This window comes from Strigops habroptila, chromosome 2 (assembly GCF_004027225.2).
Source record: "Strigops habroptila isolate Jane chromosome 2, bStrHab1.2.pri, whole genome shotgun sequence".
In the NCBI taxonomy this organism is placed as follows: Eukaryota; Metazoa; Chordata; class Aves; order Psittaciformes; family Psittacidae; genus Strigops; species Strigops habroptila.
This window is the reverse complement of record NC_044278.2, coordinates 73,421,472-73,445,101: the sequence shown is the minus strand read 5'-3', so window position 1 is coordinate 73,445,101 and position 23,630 is coordinate 73,421,472. Positions and strand designations below refer to the sequence as shown.

At 37.8% G+C, this 23,630-nt stretch overlaps 1 protein-coding gene across 1 annotated transcript in view; it reads left to right on the top strand.

The window, feature by feature from the left end:
* The window catches only part of GPC5 (glypican 5), a 588,911-nt gene that overhangs the window by 118,892 nt on the left and 446,389 nt on the right, over positions 1-23,630 (top strand). Inside the window, exons 5-6 of the mRNA XM_030477566.1 lie at positions 13,372-13,505; positions 17,616-17,741. Coding sequence (XP_030333426.1) covers positions 13,372-13,505; positions 17,616-17,741 — 260 coding nt within the window. The remainder of the gene's footprint in view (positions 1-13,371; positions 13,506-17,615; positions 17,742-23,630) is intronic.

Genomic DNA, 23,630 nt, shown 5'->3' with positions numbered 1-23,630 from the left:
TTCTGTTCTCATCTGTTCTGTTCTGGTCTGGTCTAGTCTAGTCTATATGCTTTTATGAACTGGCATAGACTGAAAATCAAAACCCTGGTTAAAAAGAAACAAAAGCTTTACACGTAAGAAGAAGTAATTATATGAAAACATATTTTCACAGCCTAATTTAATGTATATACTAGAGTAAACCTGGCAATTGTTATAGAATAACCTAATCACTTCTTATTTTACAAATTAAGATTATGCAGCATTCTATAATTTATGGGTGCTTCGGTTTGTTATCCATATTGTTTATATTTAAACTGCACAGCACATTTCTCTGTTGCATTATCTGTTACTTTATCTGATGGAAATAGGTAAGTTTAGACAAATATCTAGCTGGCTTTTCCAAATAGCTGACTGCATTTGTTTGTGAGTCATTTGTCTGCTGTGCAGACCACTTTTCCCAGCATTTGCCAATGCATAGACATGCAGACCGCGTCATTCTGAGGGAGTTCTCTAATGCTGTAGCAGAAGAAAATCACCTTGAGGTCAGGGACAACTTACCATGTTCAAATCCCAAACTTGCCAGGTTCCCAGACTTCCCTCTATTTGTGCTTCTGTACATGCTCCTGCTTCTTCATTCTGATTTCTACAATTCCTTGGAGGATCAGACATACTCATTTCATAAGAGAGCCTAGTTCAACACAAGGCTCAAGGAGCACTTGCTCTTCTAGAACAGGATGGTGAACATTGCCATGCAAGGTATTCACAACCATGGTATGCAGTTAAAACTGGATCTGCACGAGACAGTACACATTTTCAGTTTCACAGATCTTTGGTCAAAGCAAAAGTGAAGGAATTGCTCCTTATATAATCTCAAAGTCTGGATAAAAATTGAGGCCAACAGAGAGAGACCAGAGGTTCTCAAAGGAGTTGGTTGCAAGGCTATCTATCAACAGTGAGTACTTTTATTCTCAAGAGAAGTTGGGATACTGATGGTAAACTGTGGAGGGAAAATGAGCCTTGGTTTAGAGATTGCATAGATACAACCTAAATTTGATATTGTGAGAAAATTAATTACATTATTCCTACTACCAAACTATCTAACTGGACTCAGCCTTGTACTTCTTTAACTTTAAGCAAGTGTGTATTCCCATTACCAATTTGTAAATGACAGATGAAAAACATGCCATATAGTTCTTTAGTGCTTTTTTAAAAAAAAAAAAATACATAGTTTTCAGCAGAGCAGACTTTGGAATAAAATTGTGGATTTCTGCCTGAAGCTTTTGGCATATGTCTCTGCCATCATTATTTTGCTGAATTTAAATTACTTGGTAAATTGATGAATTTGAATTACTTCACAAGATCAATATAAACTGATTTGTGGAAACTGCTAAACAATAATTGGATTTAAAGTCCTCATCTTATACATGACTGTATTCTAATATTATTGTTTTCTAAAGAAAGGTTTGATATCTAACCTAACATGCAGTTCAACACCATCACCTTCCATTTCTCTCCATTCACAGATATGCATCCAGCTGTAGGTGGGAAGAACTGGGATGCTTGTATATATCAGTCTTTTTTTTTAATGTAGCATATACATGAGTAAGTGTACTACAGCCATGACCTCCATCTAATTCAGATCCCTCCAGTGTTCTATTTCACTTCCCCATTGTTTCAAAGTGAAAAAGCTCCTTGCTACTGTTAAAAGGTTTTTTTCTAGGGTAAACTGGGCTTTGTTTATCAGAAAAGAGAAAGGAGAACTTTGAAAAGAAGGCAAAAATAATAAAAGCAGGTGTTTATGGCTTGTTTGTAACTAATGAAAAGTTGTTTTCATTAAATAGTAGGCTCTCTTCCCACCTAAACATAACTAGTGGTTTGACAGCTCTTCCCATCTTTTCTGGTTTGATCCATCCTTGCTATTTATTTCAGTAGCTTGCACTTGCTGTGGTCTGAAGTATTCCCCTTGTATCTGTAGTCTTGTCCACCATACCACACACTATATACTACCCATGCTGTTTTACAGATTTTGTAACTAAAATCGGTGTTTTCCAAATAACAAGTTCTCTGCTACATCATTTGACATAAAAATAATGGTAATCACATTCCAGAGTATCTCTTGTATGTCGGAATACCTGTTTAAGCTCTGTGTTGCAGAATTCGGCTCAAAATAGGTGTCCTTTTCCAGTGCAATTGATCTACTTGTTTCTAGTATGTAGAAAAAGGGCTTCATATCATGCATAGACTATTAAAATCATAGAATCATAGAATAGTTAGGGTTGGAAAGGACCTTAAGATTATCTAGTTCCAACCCCCCTGCCATGGGCAGGGAAACCACACACTAAACCATGTTGCCCAAGGCTCTGTCCAGCCTGGCCTTGAACACCGCCAGGGATGGAGCATTCAAAACTTCCTTGGGCAACCCATTCCAGTGCCTCACCATGCTCACAGTAAAGAACTTCTTCCTTATATCTAATCTAAACTTCCCCTGTTTAAGTTTGAAGCCATTAGCCCTTGTCCTACCACTGCAGTCCCTAAGGAAGAGTCCCTCCCCAGCATCCTTATAGGCCCCCTTCAGATACTGGAAGGCTGCTATGAGGTCTCCACACAGCCTTCTCTTCTCCAGGCTGAACAGCCCCAACTTTCTCAGCCTGTCTTCATACGGGAGGTGCTCCAGCCCTCTTATCACCCTCGTGGCCTTCCTCTGGACTTGCTCCAACAGCTCCATGTCCTTCTTATGTTGAGGGCACCAGAACCGTACACAGTACGCCAAGTGAGATCTCATGAGAGCAGAATAGAGAGGCAGGATCACCTCCTTCGACCTGCTGGTCACGCTTCTTTTGATGCAGCCCAGGATATGGTTGGCTTTCTGGGCTGCAAGCGCACCCTGCTGGCTCATGTTAAGCTTCTCGTCAACCAACACCCCCAAGTCTTTCTCCGCAGGGCTGCTCTGAATCTCTTCTCTGCCCAACCTGTAGCTGTGCCTGGGATTACACCGATCCAGGTGTAGCAGAGGCAATAATACATCCATAGCTATGCACACATTTTGGATAAATGTATGGTAGGGTATAATCTGCTCCATTTATCAGGGTATTACTTCTCAAGTGCAAATTAGAAAAAATAAAACTGATACAGATTGGTGGACATACACTTGCTAATATTCTGTTACTGTCTTTATTTTGATTTATGATACACTGGCAGATGTGTGGCAAAACACTGAAGCACTCAGTTCTGTCAAGAGCTTCTTAAATATAATATCAGAACATGAAGCCACGAAACCATGTCTTTCTAAATAAGACAATTGCGATTCCTTAGCTGCTCAGCATTTGGGTACATGGTGGCATAGCCTTTGGTACCTGTTTCAAGATACAAACATTCCGATTCTTTTTCTTTTGACCAATTTTCCTTTCATTTTTGGAAATGAGAGAGGATGTATTTCTCACCTTTGGTGATAAGAGGTTCCAATCCAGTGTGAAGTTCATGTCTCACACTTTTCTGAAAAGTGCTTTTTTTGCGTCATTTGCCAGATGTCCCAGGTTCCTCCCCTGCAGCTCCTATGGTGGAGCTACTTGTTCCCTGTCCCCTCTGCAGCACTTGGGGTGGCTGAGGGAAGGCAGAGGAGTTGGGAACTCCTTCACACGAAGGAGCGAAGTTGAGCCTGGGATGAAGGGAAGGGACTAAGGGGAACGTAGTTTTCATTTTATCTTTGTTTCTCATCAACCTACTCTATTTTTAATTGGCAAAACATTGACTTCATCTTCACCAAGTTGAGGCTGTTTTGTCCATGACAATAATTGGTGAGTGATCAGCTTGTCTTTATCTCAATCCACAGCCTTTTTAATTTTATCTTCTCCTCCTGTCCTGTTGAGGAGGGGGAGTGAGAGAGTGGCTGGGGGGGGGCCTGGCAGCCACCCAGGGTCAACCCACCACACTTACCAAGACAGCACTTTCACAAGCAATGCTGAGTAGTGCAGGTTTGCATAAGGTGTGTTCAATATAGACTGCCAAGTAAAAAATGTAGGAACATATCATGGCATGCATTACGCATTCCTGTTTAGTGTGTTTAGAGCAAATCCATGTCACAATTTGAAATTACTTGAATCTTTTTTTAAATCTTTCGGTTTGCTACACTTCCTTCTCAAGATTGAGATCTGTTTTGTTAGGAAAGCATAGGATCTTTAATATATACCCCCTTTTTTCTTTTTAGCAGAAAGTTAAGCAAAATTTGGGCAAAATGCACAGATCCACGATGGCCATCCTCTTTCCATTGACTGCATAGGGATTCGAAGGTCTGAAGAATGTGGAGTAAGCAGTCTGGGCTGCCATCATATTCTGGTTTTAGGTGACACACTAGATGTCTAACTCTGCTTTGGCACCATGGCAGGCTTCTCTGAGTGCGTCCACTGGACAGCTGAACTGAAGGTAAGGAAGATGCTCCAAGACGAAGAAAATGCTGCAGTTTGGTTCTTGCAAAAAGAGAAGAAAGGAGGCTTTTCACTCCTTCCCCAAAGCCAAGTAAAAGGCATGAACAAGTGTAAAGGAAGAAGTCAGCTGAGAAGCCTTTCTGTAGGCTGTGTATGTGCTTTTTTCTCTGCTCTTCCTTTTTCATTGTGAAACAATTAACTGTTCACAAAGAGAGCTACTGAGCTGAGCAGACTTCGGGTGTCTCAGTTGGCTCCTCAATCACTACAAGCCCTTTGTGTTGGAAGAGAAAAACTTCGCGAGGGCAAATCCTGAGATTTTTGAAGCAGGTGAGTTTTTCAGACTACTTTGGTCCCTGAAATGATATGAACATGTATGGATAAGTTAGCATCTTGTACATCACAAAAGATCTTCAAAGAAAACTGGTTTGTCCAGGTTCAAATAAGAAGGCAGGGAGGCACTGAAACGCTTAAGATACAGATACAGCAAGCAAAACCACTAATCTCGTAAAATGTAGTTTGGAATGGGGGGAAAACACCTAGGTTAGGTTCTCTGAAATGCTGGATAACTAGATATAGGATTTCTTTCCCTCATCTTTTTTTTTTTTTTTTTTTTCCAGATGGTTTTTGTTTCTTTATTATTGTGAAAAGGTGACCTTCCAATTATCTGAAGAGTTGTTGACAGTATCTTATGCTAAATGAAATAGTGCATTATAACTGTTACTGTGAGTGTGCATGATTTTATTGACTTACATACTTTTGTTGCAGATCTTACAAAACTGCTCTCCTTGTCACAATTTTGGAACATGAATTGCAGCCTGCCATAGGTGTAAACATGTCATGCAGATATGCTGACATAGCCAACTTGTTTTGCTTTCACAAATTCTTTATGTATTATAAGTTGTAATTTTTTTTTGTTTTAAGTGAATAACATGCCTGATAAAGGTTACAGAGCCCCATTTCTGCTTTCAGTGACAATCACATTCCTACTGAATTTCTTCTGGTTTACACCAGTGACCCTGGGTAGATTTATACTTAGATTTAATAAACAGTTCTGCCTGTATCAGACAAGAAGGCATAATGTTAGCCCTGTAGATCAGAGCTGTACTTACAGGGCACACAGAAGTAAGGAGCAATAAAGTGTATTTTAACCACTAGAGAGCACAGATAAATCAGTCTAACTACACAGAGGCAGCCGATCTTTGGAAAGGGCTACTGCGGGTTTTATATAATTGCTTTTCAGAGGAGAACCACAGAGTGTTTTCACTGAACGTAAATGAAACACCTTGGCATCTACTGAAGCAGACGTGGGATCGGGGGAGCTGGCAGCCTCTCACAAGAAGCGGTTTTTGTTGAACTGCCTTTGAAGAGTTTGAACTGGCAGTGCTGTATTCTGGCTGCAGGGTAACTTGGCTGAGAACATTAGGATTTCCCCTGACATTAAGCCATTTTAAAAAAAAAAAAAAAAAAAAAAAAAATCATTTCCTTCCCTCCCACCCCCATTCAGAAGGAGAAGCTATTTTTACTGCCAGACTTGCTGTGTGTTAGTCCCTCATGAAAGGAGCAGCAGAAATAAAACCATTTAAGATTTTAGTAATTAAAGTGCAGAAGACACAAATTAAAAGTGTATTAACTCATATTTAATAGGCTATTAGATTTTATTTTACTATCAGAACATGCAAAATTATAAAGGAAATCAGAGATAATTAAAAACTGACAAGATAGGAGAACTTGGGCTGGAGCTCTAGTTTTGGTAGACGGAGTGGGAGAAGAAAGATGGGAATCCCAGTCACATGAAAGTGTGGATTGTGGCTCCCAGAATCCAACAGCTTGGACAGCAGTCTTTTGCAAAACTGTATGAAAAAAATCACTTGATTAAAAAAAAACCCTGGTTTGCAAACTGCTAGCATTTTTGTCACTTTCTTGGTCCTCCATCTCGTCTGTAGATTTCCCACAAAAGATGTAGGGCGATGGCGCTGATGCCATGTTAGTGACAAACACAGTGGAGTAATTAGTTCAGTATCTCCAAGTTGTACTTTTGTTTATATATCACAGAAAATTATTTCCTCTTTTTTATTTCTTTTTTCAACATATAACGTTGGGTTTTTCTGGCAAGGCTACCACTGCCTTGCTGGTGGGTCTGCTTTTCGTATATCCACAGTTTGCATTTATCTTTGCTCAGTAGCGTCTGGTTGGGTGTGGGGCAATCTATTACATTTAACAAGGTTGCTTTAATTGGATTTGTCACTTCTTGAGCTTGAAATTACTTAAAACTCTGTCTCACTTGAAAAACTATAAGTGCACATCTTCATGTATCACCTGAACTGTTAATTTCAGTTTTGAATAAAATTGCTTTGAAATTAGCATTATTTGGCAAGTCCGTTTAAGATTTGTCTTGCGGGTGATTGCAAATAATTTAATAATTAGTGCAAGCATTATTCTAAGTAACAGCTTTTATTCCCTAGGCTATTGTTCACAATGTTTGTCCCTTTGAGCTTGTCTTGGACTTCTCTTGCAAATTCTGTAAATGGAGTAAACCTGTGTATGATACTCAGTTGCTGCTGTAACTCCACTCCTTGCTTAGTGTTCTGGATGCCTAAGACATATTGCCAAGAGTCCTGAGGCTACAGTGGAGAAAAAGAGACAGTGAGTCACACATGAAGAAAGCAAAATTTACAAAGAAAGCAGAGGAAATAATAGACAATTCCTGCATGATTTCCCCAGTGTTGTAAACACTGGTGGTACTCCACCACGCTTTTTCCTAAAATAATCTTACCGATGTCTTTTTCCTGTTCTGAAGGAAAACTGGCCTGTTTTACTAAATGCTGGCTCTCCTTATTTTGAAGAACTTACATTTTGCCTCACAAGGGAATACTTTAATCTTCCATGCACATGTGCGCGCTCTCACGTACCAAAATACATTTTTCTTTGCGACAGAAGTTTGATACTGAATAAGCAACTGTTACAGGCAGCAACCGGTAAGAGGCTGCTAAAGTGCTTGGAAATACTGATGTGCTGGTGCTCCCTCTTGTGGTGCAAGTAGAAGAAGACAAACCAGTGAAACAAGTGTTTAGTGTGTGATATATTGACTCCTGCAGCAGGAGCTCAGCTGAGGTTATTACAAGTTAAAAGGAGAAGCTAATCTTACTTAAAGAAATCTTCACTTTCACCTGCTTAGATGATCAGCAAGTGCCAAACCCCTGTGTTGCCTGGTCAGGGAGAAACCATCCTCTCCTGTGCTGCTTGGAAAGGCTGGCTGGTGGAATGAGGTGCAAAAAAAGAATGTCTGTGTTGGTCTTCTTTTTCTCTTCTGACACACAGCCATCTACCTGAATGTTTTACACATACACTTGCAAGGTTAAATCTGAATCAAGGGGACTTAATAAATATTTAATGCACTGTTTTTCTAGATTAATATTTGAAGTAGTTTGATTATTAATCCATTACTGGAAATGCTTGTGACTCATCATCTCTTGAAGAGAATATTCACTTGTATATTCCTAGAAAGCAAAATGAAGTTAATTTAATCACATTTGTGTTTTAAAAAATGTATTTTCCACCTGTCTGTCCCTCACATCTCATTCTGGCTTTGTTTCAGAGTTATTTGACTTTAGCTGTCCATTTGCTCATGAGTGTGTGAGGGGATTTAACTGTAAAGGGTGGTGGCAAATTATGATCTTATAGCTAGAACTGAAAGCCACCAGGCTAATCACTAGCTAAAACATGCATTAAATAAAAGCAGTTTTAAATGCTTGTGTAGACTGCTGCCACACTGATGACTTACAGGTCTGAGAAATTGTGTCAATCTAGTTAATACTTGACACATACCCCATTTATCTGGATATATATGTATCAAAAACTTAGAGTGCTTGCTGAATTTACCAAAAACAAGCATGGAAACAGTTAAACGTAAAAGAAAGGAAAATTCAGGGTCCTGATTCTGATTCCCAGTTAGAGCTAAGTCTAAGCCCAAGATGTTTTATATCCAGAGAAGTGTTCCTGTTACTGCATGCATAGCAGTAAGAACTAGTGAAACAGACTACAGACACGCTGCAAGACCAGAAGATGCTCATCATCTCAGTGTATTCCACAACAGCCGATGACCCAAAGTGGAGCAGAGAGTCTCAGGATTCCTGAGGCTTATTTCTGGCACAGTGGCAGCATTTAAAGATTATGGTGTAGCTAATCACCAAGACATGGCATATCTAGTTCAAAGTGTGCCACAGGACTGTGCATTCAGTTTGCTGGAGTCATTTGATGTAAAATCATTTCACTAGAAATGCTGAGGTCAGAAAGAACCATTTCTACAGTGGAAAAAAAACCAAACCCAAAGAATGTGACTGATTTCTCTTATTGAGCATGTGAACTTAGAGGGCAGTATCCCACTGTTATCAATATGATGCTCACATTGGCCAGTCCTGTGTAAATGCAAAGGTTAACGATGCTCCAGTTTTGCAAACTGTAAGTAACCATAACTAGACATTCTGCAGCATTGCACCCAGCAAAATCAAACTGCCATGAAGTTCATGTGTGGCACTAATTGCGATTTAACTGCATGGTTATTACAAGAGCTTTTAATTAACCCAGTCATCATACTGTGGCATACAAATTGTGCATAATAACAGCATGCTGAGTATAATGACAATAGGTTTGTCTGAACTGTGAAAATCAGGAGTTTTATAATTTTCTGAGGTTTCTTTTTGTGCCCTTAAATATTGTGCAGTATTTAAAAACATTTGACCAAAAGAAAAAAAAACCCAAACAAACAATAAAATGGAAAACCCCCTAGTAAATTGCTGAGGCTTGTCTGTTTTAAAATTTTATAGCAGTTGTCTTTCTGAAATTCATTGTGATCTGTAATTCTCTCCTGAATAATATTTTTGGTGATTTTTCAGTCTCACTTTTTTCAAGATATTTTCAGTCCCCTTTGAGAATAGTTTTATACACTCTCTTAGGATTTTGTGTTCAAAGCCAAGAAAAATGGTCGGTTTGTGGAAACATTTGGTGGGAATACCCTTTCAGTAAAGGTAGGAAGAATACATTCTGATCAGATATTGCTGCAAAAATGGTCATTTTTTAGATCATTAGTGTAGTGAGAGCATTCCCCTTCTCTCAAAGTTGTGATTCCAGTCTGTGTTTCTCAAGACTGTCTGTAATAGCACTGAATGAATTTTTACTTGGAAGGTTAATTTTGCAGCCAAAAGACTAAAAATTAAAAAACAATGTAGATAATGGATATAGTTGTAGCCCTTCAGAAACCATAGGAAATACAACTAAGACACATTACATTTTTACAGCATGTACTCATTCCTGGAGATGGAAAGAATACATTAAAAAAACCTCCAACCCAAACGAAACCAAACCAACCAAATAAACAAAAACCCCCAAACCAAACCAAGAAACCTCAGACATTATTATAGAAAGTGTATTTATTTATTTTCCAGGCTATTATCAGCCCTGTACTGGGAAATGAGATACTGACATTTTGGTTTTAAATTATTTGGCCCACAGACAGAACAGGCACCTGAAGGCAAGGTGAAAGCACATAACCTTTCCATGTGCACAAATTTACTGAGGAAACCAGGTTGCAATGAAGACTGAGCCAGTGAGAGAGGCAATAGTATGTTTGGCATGCATATACAGTTAATGGTTTAATCATCTTGACAGCTACTAGTGAACAGTTAAAAAAAGACAGATTGGGTTCAACTGGGTGATGTACCAAACACAAAATGAACAGCCAACACCACACAAAGCCAGTCTGTCAGTTAGTGGTCACAGGGGTTTAAATGTCAGAGATATGAGAAAGGTAACAGAGATAATGACATCATCATTGTACATGCTGAAGTAGCTCATTGTGCAGAAACTATGTCTGAAGAAGTAAGTGACTTTGTTAAAGATTGGTGAGCTGACTTTCAGCCGTGAGAGCTGTGGTGTCGTTAACAGAACTGAGTTCTCGGCAGTATGATTACTGTCATGCACTTCTTTGTGGGAATGGTAGAGCCGTACATGGTGCTGTAGAAACACTTATCATTTAACTAATGCTGTTTTCAAAATTTTCAAAAAAAGGCTTTTGGATAAAAACCCAACCCACTTCTTAAAAAGACATTTCAGATAATGACAGGATTTTTGTGGTATTTATATATATATGAGGTTTACCCAAGATTAATTTTTAAGAAAGATTTTAAGTTTGAAACTAAGATTTATTTTTAAATGTATCAGTGAATGCAAATTTCTTGGTATTGCACAATGCATTTCTTGAGACATTCACTCAAATAGGATAAACAGAGATGATGGTCATTAGTATTTTGAAGCAACTCTTTAATAGATATAAACCAAATATCATTCATATCCGAAGTCACTATGCAAAAAATATTTTCTTTATTTGTTCATTTTAGTCAGAGTAAACTATAATGAGATATTATTGTAAATTCAAGAAATATAGATAGCAGTGGATCTCCCTATCCTAGCAGGAGTGCTTTCCTAGTGGAGGTGAATGCAAATGGTTTTTTTCGGTTTACTGTAACTGGAGCCAATTTTTTTTGACCCAAAGGACTGTTACTTATCTGCTTAGGGTCTATATTAGCCAGTGAATCATCTTTACCATGTTTCTCCTCCCCTCACAGGCTACCACCCTGCAGTCAGTCTCTGAGAGTGCTTGGGCAGCTAAGGTGCCTCTTTCAGATATGTAAGGCACCTAAGACCTACAACAACCTACACATCTAGCCCATGCCTGTTATGAGAGAGAGCATCCTTCCCAAACATCTGGATCTGGCTCTCACGGTCCTTTAAACCCTTGTTTTTATTCTTGGTAAGATAAAATGTTGCTGAAGAGCCTATAGCAAGCCTGGAACCGAGGCAATCCAAACCTCGGTTACTTTGTCATAAAAATTGATCATAAGCATAATGCTCCCCCTGTCACATCAGTGAGCATAAGGGAATATGAGCAAAGAGAGACAAGTACAAGGACAAAAGCATTTTTCTGTTTCTGTTAGATGTGCATTGTACTGATGTAGAGTGGCTGATGGGATAGGCTGCTGCAGAGGCTGGGTAAATGCAGCACTGAAGGAGCAAACTCCTCCACCCATGGGGATGGATGAAACCTAGAAAGAGTGCAGAGACTTACGGGGTGGGGGATAGAAGTCCAGTTAAGCTGATGGAGAGCATGTGCTCTGAAGAAGAGCTGATGGGGAAATGCTGGAAAAGGTGTGAGGGAGCTTTGAAACTGAATTTGAGGACAAGAACAAGTATAGTAACATGCTGTCCAAGGAGCCACTGCCTCCGATAAGAGATGGTGAGGTGGATACTAAAGTGTATCCAAGTAAGTCCCTTAAAGGACACAAGCCATATGTCCAAGGACAATTATTTTGCAGGTAAAGTCACGCACCTCATTTGAAGGGGATTCAAACCATAGCTTGGACGCCTAAATTAAAACATGTGAATTGCAGTCAAAAAGGAATATTCACTTTGACCTTTACACTCACTTGAAATTCATAAGTTGAATGCTTATTCATATGTATAATAATGATGATTCTTTCTTCTTTTGACTGGCCTAAGCAAGTACATTCAGCGAGTCTTCAATTATTACCACTTACACCATGCATAACAGCAAGGAAGCTCATCAAAATCAGATATGTTAATTTTATTTTAAATTTTAAATGTATTTCTTAACCAACACTACTGCAGTTCTTAATTGGAAAGGTGGTTGTTAAGACCTGCATTTTTCTCTTTAACATGTGTGATAGCAACTTGAAGAATGAGATTTATTTTCTTTCTCTGTTCTTACATTTGGGAATGTAAAATGCAACAGGAAACAATAATCCTTGTTGTATACCATATGCACCCTTTCCTCTTTCTCATTTTGATTGTGTTTGTGTTTCAAAAATTGGAACGCTGTATTAGAGCCAACAGTGATCTCTCCCTTTTTTAAAAAATTTGACTACCTATTGAAACCCAAGTTTTCATAAATCACATACAGTATTAGTTTTCAATAGTGCATGTGTGCTAGCTAACACAAAATATGTGTAGTTCAGTCGGCTTAATATCTTGTCAGAGGTGATCCCCAGCATGAAGTATCTCTTATTTGATAAATATGTATAGGCCTAATTATTTTTATTCAGTGACTAGGGAGAAAAATGAGCCATGAACATGAATTGATAACTTATATTGTACAAAATGCTCAGTATCACATTTTACAAAGAAGAAAATGGGAGTTCATTTGAATTTGTGCCTATTGACATCTAGATCAGAAAGCCAGATGTATAAAATCCCTTGATATTTTCAACGTCTATGGTCCGAATCATTAAACTTGCTTACATCTTGGATCATTAAATTTACATCTTGCAACATTGTAATGCAAGTTTCCACCATGCTAACTGTTCACTATATGCTCTGGGTAACTGTACCATAATAATTCATCAACCCTGAAAGAAATCACAAAGTTCAATGCATATTAAAAATGCGATTGGGGTATATTACAGAGAAAATGGAAATTTGCCACTGTTCAGAACACATCAAGTTATCTGAGGTTACTGTTACTGTCTGCATACCAATACACTTTCTTTACAGGAAGAAAAAAAGCCACAATCAAAATATATGTGGTGACTTGATTATACACCTGGTATTCCTTCAAAAGAAGAATACCCTCGGGTATCCCAGCTGATATTCCACTGCCAAGAAGGATACAGATGGCCTGTAAATTGTATTGTATATTTCAACGTTCTGCAGATATCCTGGGTAGTTGAGGGCATCTCAAAAGCCAATCTATCCTTTTTTTGGTTATTTTTCTACTATAAAATGACTAATTATGTGTTTACTGAATATGGTGTTGAGAAATATGATAATTAATGAAACTTTTCTTAGCTTAATGACCACAGAACTTTATTTCTTATTTAAATGGACTTAAACTGAATTAATACATAATATTTTTTGTTTACATGTGTTATTTCCTTCTTCTTGTGTCTTTTTTCCCTTTTAGGTGAACAAGGTATGTGGTCCTCCTGTAAGGAAGCCTATGCAGTCTCCAGGTTGCTCCTTAGACCAAAATAAAGATAATCAAGGGTTGAAAATGTTCTCAAGAGACAGTGAAGAAGCCCTTGCCAACAGAAGAAAGTAAGACATTAGTTTTACAGCCAGAAAGAAAGAATAAAGTAAGCCATTAATTTTACAACAGAATAGATTATATTCAATGCAATGGCATGCATTACTAGAGAATAAAGATTGCAAAGAATGAAGCATTTCAGCAACACAGTGTGCTGTTACATTTTAGAAAGAGTAATTTCATGACTAGATTTTGTTTTCTGAAATAAAGGACATATGACAAGTCATTTGGTGTGACTTGAAGTATTTTCAAGAGTGGATAACATTGGTAGAATATGAACGTTAGCTCTATATTGATGTATACATTTTCAAATTACACTTAACTTGCACATTGGCAGGCATGATCAAAGCTGTCAAAAAGTGATTGTGACTTTCATTGGAAGACTGTTCAAATTGATCAGACAGAAAAAAAGAAAAGAGTGACTGTTCTTACATACCCTTCTACTATAAAAAATGAGACAAGTAAGTGTTTGGGGCTAAATCTTGAAATCCTTGTTCAAGCAAGTCCAGCTGATTTTTTTTTTCTCAGACTTTTGCCAGTATATGGTGAATTGAGGTGACTGCAAAGACTCGGAGATTTTATTCATACCTGGCTCAGCATTACAGAGTAAAATTTGCCAGACTGCATTTGAGTTAAGTGTTTAAGCTATTGTGATAGTCTATGGAGAGAAGGACTCAGGTCAGCTGCCCACACAACTACAAGCATCCAGTGCCACCCAGTGCCACTTGAGAATACCCTCAGGTATCCCAGCTGATATTCCACTGCCAAGAAGGACACAGGTGGCCTGTAAATTGTATTGTATATTTCAACGTTCTGCAGATATCCTGGATAGTTGAGGGCATCTCAAAAGCCAATCTATCTTTAGACAAATTAATCAAGTCTCTAATGACTGTAATAGTAATAGCACTGTAAGGAGTAAGAATAATATTACAGTTGAGACTAAAAGCCCTATTATGCAAATAAGGTACAAAGTTAAAATCAGAAATTTCATTTCGATCACAGTGTTTGCTAAAATACAGAGAGGTTTTCTTTGTCCTCTTTTTCCTTTTATTTCACTTTGCATTGAAGAAGGAAATTAAAGTGTGAGAATTGCAGGGAATAATTGCTCACTCCTGGTGTCTGGAATAAAAAAAATGTCTGTGAGCTTCAAAGGCAGACCATCCTTGTTAGTGCAAGGTCCTTCAAGTTCCAAATAGTGGAGATAAAAATAAAAACAAAACAAAAACAAAACCCACAGGCTTCAGAGAGCATTGTGAAATGGAAAGAGATGCAAACCAGAAGTTTGCTTTAGCCAGCACAGAAGTTCATCAGGCAATATGCATTATACAGGCACATTTTCTTTGTGTTACATAGCTAAGGAAGTTCTTGATGTTTGATGATTGCTAGCATTCTGCAAACATGTAACCATACTTTAAAATCTCACTTCATCCAGGACTGTTCCATGTTTCAAAGTATTGTCTGGGTTGACCTCAGGGATATTGCAGAGAAGACCTTAAGGGGCATGAAGGGCAGTAGGCAGCACAATGCAGTGTTGTTTTCCCATGACTTCCACCTGCCTGAGATGCTGGAAACACTTTGCGGCGTGCAGCGGGAGCTACACCAAAAAGGGGGAAAGGGGAGAAAGTTTGAGATCCACTGACACAGATTTCAGTTTAGCAGCTTCATAGTTGATATCATCTTCATTTGCTGCCTCCAGGATCACCTCCTTCCTTATTAGTCACAATTGCTTTATATTTCACTTTGTATTCCCATGGCAACTGTAACAATTCCTCACATGGAAGAGCAACTACAGCAAATGTTTGCAGCCTACTTTTAAAGAAGTACTGTAACTCCACTTTATTTACCTTCCATGTACTTCTGGCAGCGGGTTGCTCTCAGCAACTTTCACAGGCTTTAGCAGAAAAGAACAGGGTTCTCTCAAACCGTGTAGACTTGATCGATGGCAGTTATCCGAGGGGAAATGAGTGAAAATTCCATTAAATATGTGAGTTCTCTCATTTCCTAATATTTTTCAAATGCATCCCTGGATGAAATTTTGCATTTTAAAGAACATGGCAGACTGCCTCTGCCTGAACTTCTCCTAAATTATTTTTACCATCACACCTAAGCTGATATTTTCTAGTGCTATGTGGTACAAGAAGTAAAGGAAATCTCTGTGAGCTTTTGACACAAAAAATTGCCAGATGAATTTCAAAAAATCTAAGGAGAAACTTCCATAGTAACAAACTTAAAAGTATATAATGCTTTTTGCTCCAGAACTTAACATCGCATACAGCTTTTAGCACAGAGAATAAAATTGTAAAAAAATTAACATTTCCAAATAAACAGATAAGAAATATCTGCAGCTTCCAGCTTTCACTGACTGTAATTGCACATTTGTGCTCAGCTGCCTATAATTACATGCTATCTGGTCTAGAAGATGATGATGTGAAAATTGACATTCATACCATCTGCCCTTCTAACTACTTTGGTCAGACATCAGCGGGGGATGAAATCAGTTATTGCTTCTGTATTAACTTTAGCTTTGCCTCAGGATGTGTTTACTAATAAACTGAATGACCTTTCCATTAGAATGCAGTTTGTCACAAGATATTATGGCAGCTCTATTTATTTCAGTTTCTGTGTTGTACATGGATGTACAGAAGAAGAAATTCCAACTATTTACTATGAGGGGACTCTCTAAACACTAGTTTTCAGCCAGAATGTAAACCCAACCATAGATAAAATCAAAATCAGTCTCATTCAATGGGAAATGGAGAAAAATTGCAAAAACGCTGTACACAGTGGATGCAGTTTTGGGGATGGAGAAATACAAGATATGACTATTCATGTCTGGGAGAGTGTGGATGAATCATACATGCATATTTTAAATATATTGCGCATAGGCAATTATATGATGCATAGTCGAATTTGACCCTACCTGAGATTTTCCAAACCTCAGTTTTAGACCTAGTAGGGCACTCATATCACATTTAAAATGCATAGTAAATCTAAATCACTTTGGTTTGTGTAAAATATTTGCCGTATAATTACATGAAAGAATTTGTGGCTTTTTAAATGACAGACTGTATATAATCACTCATGTTTTATCTGTTTTAATTTGGTGTAAGCAATAGTTAATAATTTAATTCCTTATGCCATTTTAAGTCTGTGTTGACTAAATACAGGGAAATGTATAGAGAATTTCTAGCATTTTTTTCACAACTCCAGACAACATAAAAGAAGTTAACATAGAGTGAAGCTTGCTGCCTTACAGAGTCGTGAGTACAGCATTTGCTGGTGCCTTTCTTTGTTCCTGCAGGTCATAGATAACTCAGTATAGTGTGATGTTCTAAACCAGAATGAATAAATATTTTAATTATTCACAGGAGGAATGGGTCTCCCAGGAAGAGATTTTCAATACATAAGTAAACATTTTATAAACATAAATATCACAATCCAGTTAAAAACATATTAACTAAAAAGTTATTATTTTGTATTAAGTACAAATACTTATCATTAACTCTGAGCATCTTGACAATTGTTTAAAATAGCAGTATGTAATTTATAACCTACCAACAGCACATGATAAAACTGATGTAGTTTTTCAGACACTAAATATTTAACACCTACGTCTTAAACCTGTCTTACCTAAATCTTTACTTGCTCCATCACTCGAACAAATACTCTTTGTAGTATTTGTAATGCTGTGTAGGGGACTAGTTGGTAGCACTATTGAAAACCAGATTACTTATTCCATGTAATTATTATTTTTTTAATTTGCTATGCTTTTTTTTTTGGAACATTTTTTCTATATTTGTGCTACAAGTGTAGTATTGCAAACTGTATCACAGCTATGCAAGAAAATTTCAGGTTGGAGGAAAATAACTCCTGTTCCAGAGCATGAGTAAAGTTTTTTCTTTTATTTTCATGTATTAGAGTATCAACTTTGTAAAACTACTGAAGTGATCTGAGAGAATCAAGTTAATCTAACAGGAAAGTGACAAATTGATTTAAAAAAAAAAAATCATTGGAACCAATGGAGAGTAGTATAATAAGCACATTCTTTATTTTCTTCTGTAGAAATGCACAACAGCTTAACGTTATTGACTGTCAATTATTTCCTGTGTTCCCCTGTGTAGGGAATTTATCAGCCAGCTCTGGCTCTACAGAGCCTTTTACGGCGGCCTGGCTGACCAGCTGTGTGGTAATGAGTTGGCAGCTGCCGATGGACTCCCATGTTGGAACGGAGATGATGTTGTAAGAAGGTACCTTTCTGACTCACTTTTGTCTTTTATTTTGTATTTCATGTTTGTTTCTCTAGAGTAGCTTCCAACTCGAGCCAAGTGCATTGTTTCCCCAGGTATCAAGGTGTCAAAGTAGTTCAGAAAACAGATTGGCACGGATTTTCTTCTCTCAAGCTTCACCTGTAAACAGTAAAAAAAAAAAAAATCCTTCTTTCAAGGAAAAAAAAGAAATCTACTGTTTTTCAGATATTCTTCTGTCAAATTTACAGCACACACTTACACATATACTAGAAAAGAAGCTTGGATTGGCATTTACAAAATACTGTTGGAGAAAAAGAGCATGGATTTTTGTTTGAGTTTGATCTATATAAAATGCTCCTTTTGATACAGATTGTATGATAACAGACAAAAGCTATTATTTGCTTAAAACTTTCTCTACTCTAAAGAATGAAGCAACCTCTTAATATATATGGTTTCCCAGAAGAGAGCTAAAAGTTAAAACACAAAGATAAAACATCTTAAAGGTAAAACACATGTATTGTTTTATGTATGCAGTGACTTGGGAGACATCATTCAGCATCAATGGCAAAGAAGCGATAATAATAAACTGGTATGCTCCTGGATGTGTATTTCTGGAATCAATATATTTCACAGCTTACAAAACACTAACATTTGGGATGTCAGGAGGATTTTCAGAGAGCTGTTTTTGCTTTACTGCTCTCATCACCAAAACAAGTATTTCCCTGACAGGAAGACCTTGTGATGACAGAGACCAAAACATTAAAAAGTTCATTGCAATTATGTTTTTATAAAGATCATGCTATTAAGACAGTGTTTATTATTAGGTTGTATCAAAGGTCATATCAAAGAAGATGGCTAAAGGTTGTGAGGTGAGTTAAGGAAGTGGGAGACAGCTTACCAAGTAGAAGGCACAGTGGCAGCCTGCATCTTTAGGTATCTCTAAAAAGGTTATGTAGGAGCTGTAATTTATTGATTAGCGATACCTAAGGAATCTTAATAGATACTCTCAGTGAACAGCTACAGGCCCGCTTTTCTTTATCTTCTTGGGTAGACCAATGCTTTGGCAGTACCACGGCCCAATGAGTGGTTGACTCCCTTGGTCGCCTCATTGGGAACCTCTGTTCGAACTTTTCATCAGTCTTCTCAAGGTGACATGAGATGTCTATATTTGAGATTTAATCTCAGTTTTACCTTCTGGCTTTTACTTTGCTGCCCTTCCCCAAATGAGTTATACTACTCATACCGAATGTTTCAGTAACAATTTGAAATAAGCATCTTGTAATTCCAGATTTTCTAAGGTACTATTTCCTAATGGTACTATTTTAGTTATTATATCATTATACTATTACTGTCTTACTATATAATGCTTACTATTATACTATAATACTATACTCTTTGATTTTGATTGATTAGACACTAAAGTCCTTATACAGAAATGAAACATTCTACTAAATTCTAGACCATAGTGTTTTTTAAAAGTAATAAAACATTTAATTAATGCAATTTATTTATTTTTGGATCAACCTAAAGAAATAATTCGTGACAAAAGCACTGTATCTTATGAGGAAGACCACTTTGATATTAATTTAACTTATAAATTTCCTTACTAAAATAGTTTGGTTTCATATGTACATCGATAATTATATTTTTTATATTTTGGCTCAGTACATCCTAGTGTTAACTTCCTGAAAGAAGTGGCATGTAGATAATATTTAGAAGTACAAAGTGCTGATTAAAACCAGGAGAACAGGACATACTGAGTTCCTCTAGGTTGTCAACTGGAGCTGAGATTTGCAGATTAGTTCCTAGATCTCAATACCTCTACTTGTACACTAAAGATATTGTGGTACATATTCTCCTGCTTCAGTAGCTGTATGAAGATGCTCACATATGTCCTCTTCTTCCCCTTCATTTCACCTTGTTACTCAGTCAAAATGTCCCTTGTTCAATTTTGTTTGTTTATATTTGTTCTTTCATAACTAAAAGGGGAAAAAAATCAGTCTTGCATTTTGACTGAGATCAGGGATTTTTTAGTATCATTATTATTACAGAACTGTTAATCTAGGGAAATACGAGCACTTTTGTGCTTAGGAACATCTGCGTGCCTGCTATGAAAGTAAGGCACGTGTGAAACAAGCAAGTGGGAGAGGAGCACGCATATTGGGTGTACAGTGCATGGAAATTTCTCTTGGCTATGGAAAGTCAAACTCAGCCGCAGAAACACACTCAAATAAACAAATTCTGCAAATTCAGAAACAAGGAGGTTGTTTGAGCAAGGAAGGCTCCTGATCTGGCCCACAGACAGTGCTGGGAAATGACATTTGAAATGGATCAATGAATCAACTAGCAAAGAGATCTAATGAGATGAGCAGCATCAGAAGTGATTGTGTTTGGGGATACTGTGAAGGGAAATGAAAATGTCAGCCCTTGGGTATGTGGACTGGAGTCAGTGAGCCTAACCACTGTGCAGGGAAACCAGATTAGAAGGGTCTAGTAACATGCAAAAAACAGGATGAGCAATTCAAAATTATCTTGGTGAATAGCCTGAGCCCAATTTTAGCATTTTCAGGAAAACTGTCATACTCATAGAGTATTCCCAGAAGTATTATGAGATCAATCAAGAATCTAGGAAATTCAGGTTACAAAAAAAGGAGTCAACAAATTAGATTTGTTTAATCTTGAAAAAAGAAACTGTTAAGAGAAGATACAAAGTCTAAATAGGCTGTTGCTAAGGGGAAGAAAAGTATCTGCTATCTGCTTCCATAATGGCTAGGACACATAGCAAACATTTAAAATATATTCTGATTAAGTATGAGAGAAAGTTTTCTAATGGCAGGGACAGTAAGGGACAAAAATAGTTTGGTGGTCCAGTGTCTGCCTGAAGGAGCACGTTTAAGAACAGGCAAGGCAAGACACTGAGAAACGATGCAGCAAAAGCTGATTTTTCCTTAGAGATATGGAGATAAATTGGATAACCTCTTAAAATCTCCTCCAGCCTTCTGATTCTGAATCTAGGATCATCTAAATCCTGTGTTGCTCAACTTTTGTTGCCATGATCCCAGAATACTGTGGCATTTTAGAAGCAATAATGACCTGAGCAGGCATCATCGCTTTTCTCTGTAAATACCAAGTAACACCTGATCCTGTACATTTATTCTCTTTTCTTCTCTCCCTCTGCCCCCCCAGTATAGTAATAAATAAATATATTGGTGAATTCATCAGTGCAGTGTACCTGGCACAGATCAGGGAAAGTCTGTATTATTCAAATTAGTTAAAGATAAATGGATTTTATCTGTTTTGATATTCTTCATCATTTCTGTCTGGTTTTGCCTGCTATTTAAAAGTCATGTACCATAGCTGGTGATGACTGCAATTTTGGACCTGATATGGGAAAGCAATATCATAAGGTACATAATGCTGGTGTGAGCGTATCAGAACCTGAAGAGTTTGCTGAGACTGTTTGCTGTATCTGTGTTTCAAGCTGCAAGTAGCAATAAGCCCTGGAGACAGAAGATAGAAATGTTTTTAAAAAAATCTTTGCAATTCTTTCTCCTGTTCTGTGCATTTTTCTGAAGGAAGTAGTTGAAGGTTTTAACAGCTATTATATCATATCTCAGATAAATCTTATAACCTTTGCTGCCTAGATTATCAAGCCTGGATGGGAAAAGGTCAGAAAAAGAAAATGAGGGTATTATTGAAGTGAAAGCTTACTTAACAGTTTACATTTCATATGCTTCAGCTGTTTCCTTTTTGGTTTAAGCCTTTCTTTTTCCCCCCAAATCATGTCATGTCATGAAGATATGGCCCTTGATTCTGAAACTGGAAATCGTTCTGAAGCTAGCCTGTCACACAGTGCAGGCTCATGCTTTTGTCAAAAACTGAGATCAGAATCCCCATATTCCTAAATTCGTGTCAGATTAAGATTGGTAGTGGGCAGGACTTGCAGGAGCAAGCCTACTCTCTACTGCAGAGTGAAGGAGAGGATGTGTCAGAGGGGTCTTCAGCCCTTCCACTGTTTTACCCAGTTGTGTGTCTACACTGGTCACACATGAAATGCAAGCTTCAGTTTTAAAGGCACAACTGAGTGCCATGATGAAGTAGCTGGAATTTAGTGTTATGAGATTCATGAGGTTCAATGGAAAAAGAGGAATGGCAATTACTAAGTTATGCACTGCCAAAGCATATGATAAAAGTTGCATGGACTCGTTCAGAATTTCAGTGGCATTTTAGCATCATATCTAAAATAACAGGAGCTGTGCAAATAGACTGAGATTGTTCTCATTCATGAACGTAAAGTGGTTTAACTGGCATTTATACAATTTTGGCAGTCCAGAGTACCTGGCTAGAATGTGAAGAGAGATGGATTAAAAACCCACAGAGGAGAGGAGAATATGTACAGTACATCTTGAGACCACTGAAATAAAAATAGATGTGGGAGAAGAAAATAGTACAATTATGTGTGTTGAAGGATTCAAGAGTAATGGAGATTATTAAAACCAGTTAATCAAGTTTGGAAGGAAGAGTTTCATATGAAAGACATATCTAAAGTATCCAAATTAAGAGGAATTAAACAGCATGATTGATTTTAATTGCTGAGCAAGTTGTTAGAAAGTGATTATAATAAGCATCTATCGTCAAATAAATGTTTAGCTTTAGCACAGCTCTTAGGCTGGGGAAAGGAATTTTCTTTTTTTGATTCTTAAATATTCTGAAACAAGAGTACAATCCTGAATCTGTTCTTAAACAACAAAAAAAGATAAATGTTGATATAAGGAGATCTAATGAATTTCTTTTAGTTTTCTTCTATTTGAGCTAGTCATCACTTTATAATGAAGCAGAATGTAAACTGCTGTCAAAGGCACCACTTGCCACCTATGCAAAAGATTTGCCTTAGCAACTTGAAATGTAGCAACAGCCCATTATGGCTTTTACTGCTTTGCCTAATATGCTATTGCCAACAAGGATCAGCAACAGATGCGCAGAGAAAAAACAATTGTAAATATGTGCTTCTTCACAGCCTGCAAGTTTGGAAGTGCGTGACCCAGAATTATGACTATTCAGTCTTCCCATGAACTCATAAAATCTTAGCACAATAGCATTTCACAGCAAGCTAACCAGAAGTTATTAGATACCAAAACACTGAGTCAACTTAAGAGGTAATTGGTGGATAAAGGTTTTTGTAGGCTGAATCTTTTGTAAAGAAATAAAAATGAAATAAATTGTTAAATCCAAATGCCTGAAATCTGAAGTAGAATGGAGTCATAGAATTGAATCGTAGAGTGGTTTGGGTTGGAAGAAACCTTCAAAAGTGATCTAGTCCAACCCTGATGAAATGAGCAAGGACATCTTCAAGTAGATCATAGAATCATAGAATCGTAAGGGTTGGAAAGGACCTTAAGATCATCTAGTTCCAACCCTCCTGCCATGGGCAGGGACACCTCGCCCTAAACCGTGTGGTCCAAGGCTCTGTCCAACCTAGCCTTGAACACCGCCAGGGACGGAGCATCCACAACCTCCCTGGGCAACCCATTCCAGTGCCTCACCATGCTCACAGTAAAGAACTTCTTCCTTATATCTAATCTAAACTTCCCCTGTTTAAGTTTGAACCCATTACCCCTTGTCCTACCACTACAGTCCCTAAGGAAGAGTCCCTCCCCAGCATCCTTATAGGCCCCTTTCAGATGCTGGAAGGCTGCTATGAGGTCTCCACTCAGCCTTCTCTTCTCCAGGCTGAACAGCCCCAACTTTCTCAGCCTGTCTTCATACGGGAGGTGCTCCAGCCCGCTTATTACCCTCGTGGCTCTCCTCTGGACTTGCTCCAACAGCTCCATGTCCTTTTTATGTTGAGGGCACCAGAACTGTACGCAGTACTCCAAGTGAGGTCTCCAA